Source organism: Phyllostomus hastatus, unplaced genomic scaffold (assembly GCF_019186645.2).
Source record: "Phyllostomus hastatus isolate PE091 unplaced genomic scaffold, TTU_PhHast_1.1 phas_contig_551, whole genome shotgun sequence".
NCBI lineage: Eukaryota > Metazoa > Chordata > Mammalia > Chiroptera > Phyllostomidae > Phyllostomus > Phyllostomus hastatus.
In genome coordinates this window covers 1,480,864-1,489,308 of record NW_025333909.1, presented here as the reverse complement: position 1 = coordinate 1,489,308, position 8,445 = coordinate 1,480,864, and the positions used below count along the sequence as shown (strand labels likewise).

At 44.0% G+C, this 8,445-nt stretch overlaps 1 protein-coding gene across 4 annotated transcripts in view; it reads left to right on the top strand.

Moving 5' to 3' along the window:
- Nucleotides 1-2,458: 2,458 nt before the first annotated feature.
- Nucleotides 2,459-8,445, top strand: part of EDA (ectodysplasin A) — a 301,514-nt gene continuing 295,527 nt past the window's right edge. For all 4 annotated transcript variants that reach the window (XM_045847439.1, XM_045847438.1, XM_045847437.1 and 1 more), the window contains exon 1: nucleotides 2,459-3,046. In XM_045847439.1, coding sequence (XP_045703395.1) covers nucleotides 2,651-3,046 — 396 coding nt within the window. In that variant the 5' untranslated portion in view covers nucleotides 2,459-2,650. The remainder of the gene's footprint in view (nucleotides 3,047-8,445) is intronic.

Here is an 8,445-nt window from a genome sequence, read left to right as displayed (position 1 = left end):
CATCAATGTGTGGTTGACTCTCATGCGCCCCTTACTGAGGACCTGACCTGCAACCCAGGTAGTACCCTGACCAGGAATCAAACCTGTGACCTTCAAGTTCGCAGACTGGTGCTCACATTGAGCCACACCAGCTAGGGCTTAAGTAACACTTTTAAAAATAACCATGCCCATCCCTCACTGGATTGTATATTCCATCATTTCTACTGTATATGGAGCCATGTGTTTTTTCTCTGGAAGCCCTGGTGAGGTCTCAGGTCAAATGCAACTTGTCGGGCCTTCTCAGGGCAATGGTGTAACCCAGTGTCTCAGTTAAGCTGTTAAAAGCCTGGAACAAAGAACATGGAAAGGTGAATCCAGTAAGGCCCCTGAACACCACTACCTGAAGATGGCTGTTATTTCTTCCTCTTCACTTTAGGGAAAGAAGGGGCAGTCTCTTTGAACTGTGTATGTGACCAAGTCAGCACAGTCAGTGATGAAACAGATAAAAGACAATGTTACAGCTGTTAAAGTTCAAACTACTCATTTTACAATTGGAGAAGCAAAGGTCCCAGAAGGCATAGCGACTTGCTCAGAGTGACCCAGCAAACCAGTGGCAGGGGCAAGTCTGCTGACTCCTAGTCTAGCATTCTTTCTAATAGTCCTGGGATGTGATAATTAAGGTAAATCACCTTGGCAGTTCTGGTCAGTATGTTCCCATACTGAACAAGCAGCACTTGAGATTAGCTGTTAAATGCACCTTTTAATGTTTTTATCTGCATGATGATGGTATTCTTTGCAAACTTGGTATTTCATGGGTAAGGGTCAATGAGGGGACACAAAGATGTTTCTAAAGCACCAAGACCATTCACAAAGTGTCTGAAGAAAAGTTGTCTGTGGCTGATATGTTTAAGGATTTTGACCTCTGTGCTCTCTGGACTTACCTCCCCACTATATGTTTTGTTTCTGTTTTTTTTGTTTGTTTGTTTCTCATTTTTTGTATTCCTCCTATTTTTCCCCCATCCAGCCTAGCACATAGGCCTACCCTCTTCAAGTCAATAAAACTGCTAATTGTTCATAACATGGGAATGGGAGTGCATAGTGGCCAAGAAGCATACATATTTCCTCTGCTATGGTCATTTAGCTATCTATAATCTCAGACAAGTATGTCTTGTCAATAGCAACTGAACTAATCCTTTCCATCCTTCACTTCAGGGTCTGTCGTTCTGACATTTGCCACTCTTTCTTTTCTTTTTTTCTTTTTCTTTTTGGTTATGAACCCTTTGCTGATTGGTGCAGCTGTCAAAGATGCTGTAGTCGCAGCAGTGTACATCTGGAACATTTGGCTGACTTGTTGAACCTTCCCCAGGGACTACTCCAGGGAGAGGAGGGAGGGGTGGAGAGGCCAGAACAGTTGCCTGCAAATAGAGATGCCAATACTGTCTGGCCATTCTGCAGACCACCCTTGTAAAAATACACCTCATCCTGGCCATCATTTTGATGTTTCCTCATTTGATCAAATGAGTTTCCTCATTTGCTCACTAGGGACACATGTTCTCCACTCAGAACTGCTGTGGTGGAAGGAGAGAAATTATACTAGTTGTGGATTCTCTCATACAGCACTGTCTACATTGTAAAGAGATCGATATCTATAGATAGATAGATGATAGATAGATAGATAGATAGATAGATAGATAGATAGATAGATAGATAGATAGATAATAGATAGATAATGTATCAAAAGATCCTAGGGGACTGTTTCACCCTGCGTGCGGCAACAGCAGTTCTGTTCCACCTGGCACAGGTGGGCTTCTTCATCACTTAGATTGAAGCCCCAGACTCACTCTAGGAGTGGGGTAGCCTCCATTCCACCCCATTCTCCCTCCCTTTGGCTCCATGGCTCCTGAGTCTCCTTTTCTTTTGGCGCGCTATGGGATTGCAAACACAGCAGGCATGGTTTCATTCCAAACCCAGAACTGTTTTAATTAGTTTAACGTCTGTTAAACGCTTTGAAGATTGAAAGCAACAGATAAGTACTGGATGATGTTATTAGCAACTGCAGTTAATTGCAAACATTTCTATTAATACTAGTTCCTGCCTCCTTTTCCTTGCTCTACTTTCTAAGGTTCCCAAATTCTTCTCAGCCTCCCCCTTCTACCCTCCCCTTCCCCATACTGGCGCTAAAGGGTTAAATTGGGGCGGAGTCCAGTGATGAACGACAGCGGCAATTACCAACTGGAATGGGGCGAGCGGGAAGAGCTGGGTGGGGTCACCAGACTGAGGCGAACCCACACACCCCCAGGCTCCGCCCTGCGGCTGGAGGCCCGGGGTGTAACGCCAAGGGGCGGGGCTCTCAGGCTTGGCGGGCCGGTGGTTGGCCGTCCCGGCAGCAGTTTGAGGGATGGGGCGGTGTTGGCCCGGGCCTCCACCCTGATTCCCTCGGCGGGCCGAGCTACCCCTCTCTCCCGCCCCTCCTCCTCCCTTTCCCACCCCTCGGAGTGGAGCTGCACATGCGGCTTCTCCCTGCTCCGTCCCGCCCAGCCTCCTTCGCGCAGGAACCGGTCCCTGCAGCCCCCAGCCCATGGCAGGACAGTAGCCGCCTGTCAGGGGTTGTGAACGGCTGAGGCGGACGCGGCGTCTCCCGGGCCTCAGAGAGTGGGCGTCTCCGGAGGCCATGGGCTACCCCGAGGTAGAGCGCAGGGATCCCCTGCCCGCGGCAGCGCCGCGGGAGCGGGAGAGCCAGGGCTGCGGCTGTCGCGGGGCCCCTGCCCGGGCGGGCGAAGGGAACAGCTGCCGGCTCTTTCTGGGCTTCTTTGGCCTCTCGCTGGCCCTCCACCTGCTGACATTGTGCTGCTACCTAGAGTTGCGCTCCGAGTTGCGGCGGGAACGGGGAGCTGAGTCCCGCCTCGGCGTCCCCGGCACCCCTGGCACCTCTGGCACCCTGAGCAGCCCCGGTGGCCTCGACCCTGACGGCCCCATCACCCGCCACTTCAGGCAGCCGTCACTTCAGCAGCAGCCGCTAGAACCCGGAGAAACCACTCTCCCACCAGACTCCCAGGACGGGCACCAGGTGAGTCACTTAGTTGGGGCGGCGGCGGCGGCAGAGGCCCCCTCCCCTTATGGTTAGGGCGGGGGCCCTCCCCCACCGGCCCTGGAACGACTCTGACACCTTGAGCCAAGTTGGAGGGCAGGACCAGGGAGGGAGTGGACGTGCAGGAGAGAAGTTGCCCCGGGGCAGGTTGTCCCTGGTCCCCGGCCCAGCTCACCCAGACTGTCCCAGGACCCCTAGACTTGGGTGCTCCCGCCCACCCCTGCCGCCCCCAGCTACAGGCTGCCTCCGGGAAAGTTGGCTGCGCTCCCAACCCGGCCGCAACGCGGAGGTGCGGGCGCTGCCCCTCTGGCGACTAACGGCAGCAGCTTGGCCCTTCTGCTCCTGGGTGAGCTTCTCTGCCCGCGGTGCTTGTTTTTTCGTGTCCAGAGCTGATGCCAGCACTAGCAGGCTCTCATTTGGAGTTGGAGCTGTAAACAGCTGTAATAACTGTTCCACGCCCGTTGAAACAACTTTTAATCGCATTTTAAGCGCGGGTCCTTGTGCGCTGACCAGAACGTGGGTTTGTTCACACTTACCTGCAATTTGAGATTGCTTGTCCTGGCTGTTGTAGTGAGGATCAGCGCCCCTAAGGAATTCTGGTAGAAATATGCTGTCTTGATAGACAACTTCTGAAGAGCAATTTTAAAAATCTATGGAAATAAAACTCACCCTTTGCATGCTGGTTCGAACTGTTTCGGGGGAGTGGGATGGAGAGGGCGGGTGTGAAGTGCCTTGCTGTTGCTGGCTGGAGAACAGTAATCTTCTGATGGAATAATTAATTACTCAAAAGTAATCTCTCAAGAGTTTTTTGGGTTTTGAGTGGGTTTTTTTTTTCAGTCTTTATGGTGTTTGTGCCCTTGTTAGCAAACTATTGGCTTTCGTGTTTGTTTTCTATTCTTTCTAGCTCTTTATTCAAGTAAGTTTAGTGCACTTAAAGTATCTATTCTCTTGAGTTCTGATTTTTGTTTTATGTGAAATTAAAGAGAAGCATCCAAGAATCCTTTTGAGGTGCTTGAGGAGTAATAGTGAATTCGTTCCTCTTGGGGAAGAGGGCAAGTTGTGCTAACAAATTCTTTGGGGTGAGGGACCCAGACCTATATTTACTACCACACCCAGGTCATTGTCATACTCTGTAAACATTATTTATGCTACTTTGACCACCCGTCCAGAGCTGGTGTCACATTCATGATGATACTGTAATGTTAGGGCTGACACATTTTTCTATGATGTGTATTGCACAGTTGACCTGAGCCTTAAAATATCTTGCTAGCAAACTCCAACTTATACAACAGCTTATCAAATAAGAGAATCAGTAGACATGCTTCTCATACTTGAAATTTAAACACTGTAGCTAAATGATAATTAACTAGGATTCTGGCTCCCTTTATCCACCACCCCCTCTAATGCCCAGTAGAATACCTAGCAGCTGAACATTAATATTATGTGAAAAAATGAAGGAATTGAACTTCTTTAGTCAAGTGGTGGCCAAGGCTCTTTGGCATTCAGAGTGAGCAGAACCATGTTTACAGACTAAGGATTAGCAGGACAGCTGAACTGGAGGGCTTCTGTGATGGGGTGGAATTCTCACAGGTCTATAATGGCATTTAGTTGCCTATTCTTTGTAGGGCACAGCAAATACTTCTGTCTGGGTTTAAATACAGCTCCCAGTCTTCTGTCTTTTATTCTTTCTATTCTAATGTTTTTGAGCAATAGAAGCATGCATACTGTCTCCTCACATTTGCTGACATCAATTGCAGTCAGAGTTTCTTTTAGAGTTGTGAGTGGCCACGTGAGTCCACTTTGTTTGATCCTCTTGGAAAACACATAGGCTCTGAGGGAGGAGTGACTTGGCCAAGGTCATACAACTATGTCAAAATTAGAATGGAAATTGATCTCTTGACTCCCAGTTAAATGCCCATTCCCCTATAACATACTACCTCCTGAAGCCTTTTCAGAAACAGTAGGGTAGATCTCCACAGTAGAATTTTTCCAAAGCACAAGACACAGATCTGCATCACTTTCTTCTACTCCACATATATTTTGGCCAGACTAAGTTTAACCACCTATTCCATATTCTTCCTGAACTTCACTTTTAGGAGAATTGGAGCATGCTTTGAAGGAATTTCAGCCCAGATTGAGCTTAAGTTTATCTTGAGAATATTAGCTTTAGTGTACCAAAAAGAAAAAAAAAAGAAAAAGTTGATTGGCTATGAGAGTTAAATTGATACAGCTACATTTTGGGTAAAATTTCTAGTGCCCTGGTGCACCCTCTGCTGGCTTTGCAGGGACATTTAATTGCAGTATCTGCTGACAGTCAAGATTTTAAGTTGTGCTGACAGATTCTGATTCATAAATAAGGAAGTAAACAGCTTTGTGGAATTTGGCACATAGGTCATATTTTTATATTTTAGTTTTCCAACACAGACAGTTGCTGTTACAGTAACTCTTACATGGAGAAGAAGAAAGATAAAATCAATACACCCTTCAATGGGCAGAACATTGAGGTTTTTCGACAGTTATCTTCAAGGAGCAAAGACGAACTGATGAGAATAAATTACAGGATGATCCCATGAGATCAAATGGGCAAAACAGTCAGATATATGTCATTGTAAAAGGCTGTTCAAACCTCTCTGTGCTTATGATATGATGGGCTCAGTTATGACCCAAGAAAGGGATCTAGAAATCACTGAGGATGTATGGAAATCACTGAAGATGTACATCTGTCATCCCTCAATTTAAAAACTTTTTTAAAACAGAGTACACAAGGATATTACAGCAGTCAGGATACACAGAGAGATCAACAAAGTTCTCCAAGGAAATTGTTATAGGAAAGCCTCCCCAGTGGGGACACAGTTGCTATGATAAAAAGTGATACAATCACTCAGACCTGGAGTTATAATTCTTCTTCAGCTGCAGTAGCGGAGTACCTACACATTTATCTGGGTAGTTGAGATGATCTCAAGAGAAACACCTATCTCTGAGTTAGACAATACACAGTATGATTGTTAGAGTGAAAAAAAATCACTGTTGATCATTCTGCGAAGTTGGCCCGGTTCTGATTGTTGTCCTGAAAGCCAAGAATATGGTGTGCGTCATAAGGAAGGGTGTTGAAAACCATGACAAAACAAAACCTTTTATCTTTTTCATGTAAAATACCAAAAGTGGATTTACATCCACAGTCATATAGGAAATTCTGGTGGCTGCTCTTCAAGAAAAACCTAACAACTGATAAAAGTCCCCAGAAACCCAATTAAATTAATCAAAAGTATGAAGGGAGTTTCTAATTGTATTTTTTCTTCAGTTTAGAGAGAGAAAAGTTGAGGGGAGAATATAATCAAAGTCTACTAAACTATGAGAGAGATGACTAAGGTTAATATATTGGTGTAATTTAACCATTTAGGTCAATAAATAAGAAGCCTGCTATGAGCTAGAATCTATGTTAGGTATTAGATATCTTTTAATGCCTCAAAAATTATTTTGGGGAGGAGGCAAATAAGAGTAGGATCTCTTTCAAATGATTGTCCCAAGAGATAATCTAAACTGAAACTCTGAGGTTTAAGAAGTATTTTGAAAAATAAGTATGGGTAGTTTATTTTATTTTATTTTTCAAGATTTTAAATTTTTATTTATTTACTTTTAGACAGAGGGGAAGGGAGGGGAAAAGATAGGGAGAGAAACATCAATGTGAGAGAGATTCAGTTGCCTCTCATACAGCCCCAAAAGGGAATTGGCCAGAAATCCAGGCATGTGCCCTAGACTGGGAATCGAACCAGTGACCTTTTGGTTCTCAGGCTGGTGCTCAATCCACTGAGTCACATCAGCCAGGGCTGTATGGGTAGCTTAATAAGGGTTTATTAGGGACTGTTGGGGATATTTGGAACATGTTCATAATTACTTGGGGTGATATTACAGAAGTCAAATTTCACTTTTCACAGAACATCTCTTGGTTTAACTAGATAGAACATTAGTTATCCAGATTTGACATTATTTATTAAGGTTAGTTGATCAAGAAAATAACTAGGAATCATTAAATCCAAGAAAAATTTTTAAAGGAGTGGATCCAGGTAAAATAGTTTTCTATAGATTTAAATCTAGAATTTTCAGTGTGGCATTCAAAGCTTTTGACTAACTGCTCCATTATACCTATCTCATTTTCTTTCTCAGTAACTCTACTCTTGCAACCCACCCAGCATATCCTGTCTTGGGATCATTCTGTAGTTGTTATGGCTGTTATTTTGTTTAATAAACCTGTGTCTTACCCTGGCCTGCAACTCAGTTGGTTGGAGTATCATCCCATACACCAAAAGGTAGCAAGTTTGATTCTGGGTCACAGTACATATCTAGGTTGTGGGTTCAATCCCCAGTTGGAGTGCATACAGTAAGTGACCAATTGATGTTTCTCTCTCACATCAATGTTTCTCTCTCTCTTTCCCTCTGCCTCCTTCCCTTTCTCTAAAATCAATAAATATATCCTCAGTTGAGGATTAAGTAAATCAATAAATCTTGTGTTTTTATACTAGAACTCCTCAGAGATCTGCCTTCTTTTTTTTTGTCTTTTTCCATAATACCTGACATATTACTTGTTATATTTAGAGTCCTTAAATAGTTGATAAGTTGAATATTCTTTTGGGCCTTTGGAGATGTTTATGTAAAACCAAGACACTTTCTCTTTATGTAACAGGTCTGTTTTCTTCAGGTCTTGCTAACTCTAAATAGTCAGGTATGCATAGGTAAATAGTTCCATTGGCATGTTTCACTGGTTTCTAGAATTATTCAAAAGTGAAATGGAGCTCTGACTTGTGTGGCTCAGTGGGTTGGGTGTCATAATGCAAACCAGGGTCACTTTTGTTTTTTTTTATGTTACAAACCCTTCCCAAATCTCTATAGTATACTTTAATGAACAGAAGTGTTTTATTTTAATGTGTCTAGTCTTTTAGTATTTCCTTTTATAGCTAGTATTTTTCATATTCCATTTAAGAAATATTTAGCCCTGCCTGGTGTGGCTCAGTGGATTGAGCTCTGGCCTGCTAACTGAAGGGTTGTTGGTTCAATTCCCAGTCAGGGCACATGCCTGGGTTGTAAGCCAGGTCCCTTGTTGAGGGTGTGTGAGAGGCAATTGATCATGTATCTCTTACACACTGATGTTTCTCTCCCTCTCTTTCTCCCTCCTTTCTTCTCTCTCCAAAGTAAATAAATAAAATCTTTTTTTAAAGAAACATTTCCCTACCTTGAAGTCATGTATGTGTTCTCCCATATTATCTTCTAGAAGTTTTATGCTTTTGCCATTCACATTTACATCTACAATCCATCTGGAATTGATTTTTGTGTGTGGCAAGATATAGGGGTCAAGCCTTATCTTTTCCATATATATATTTAAT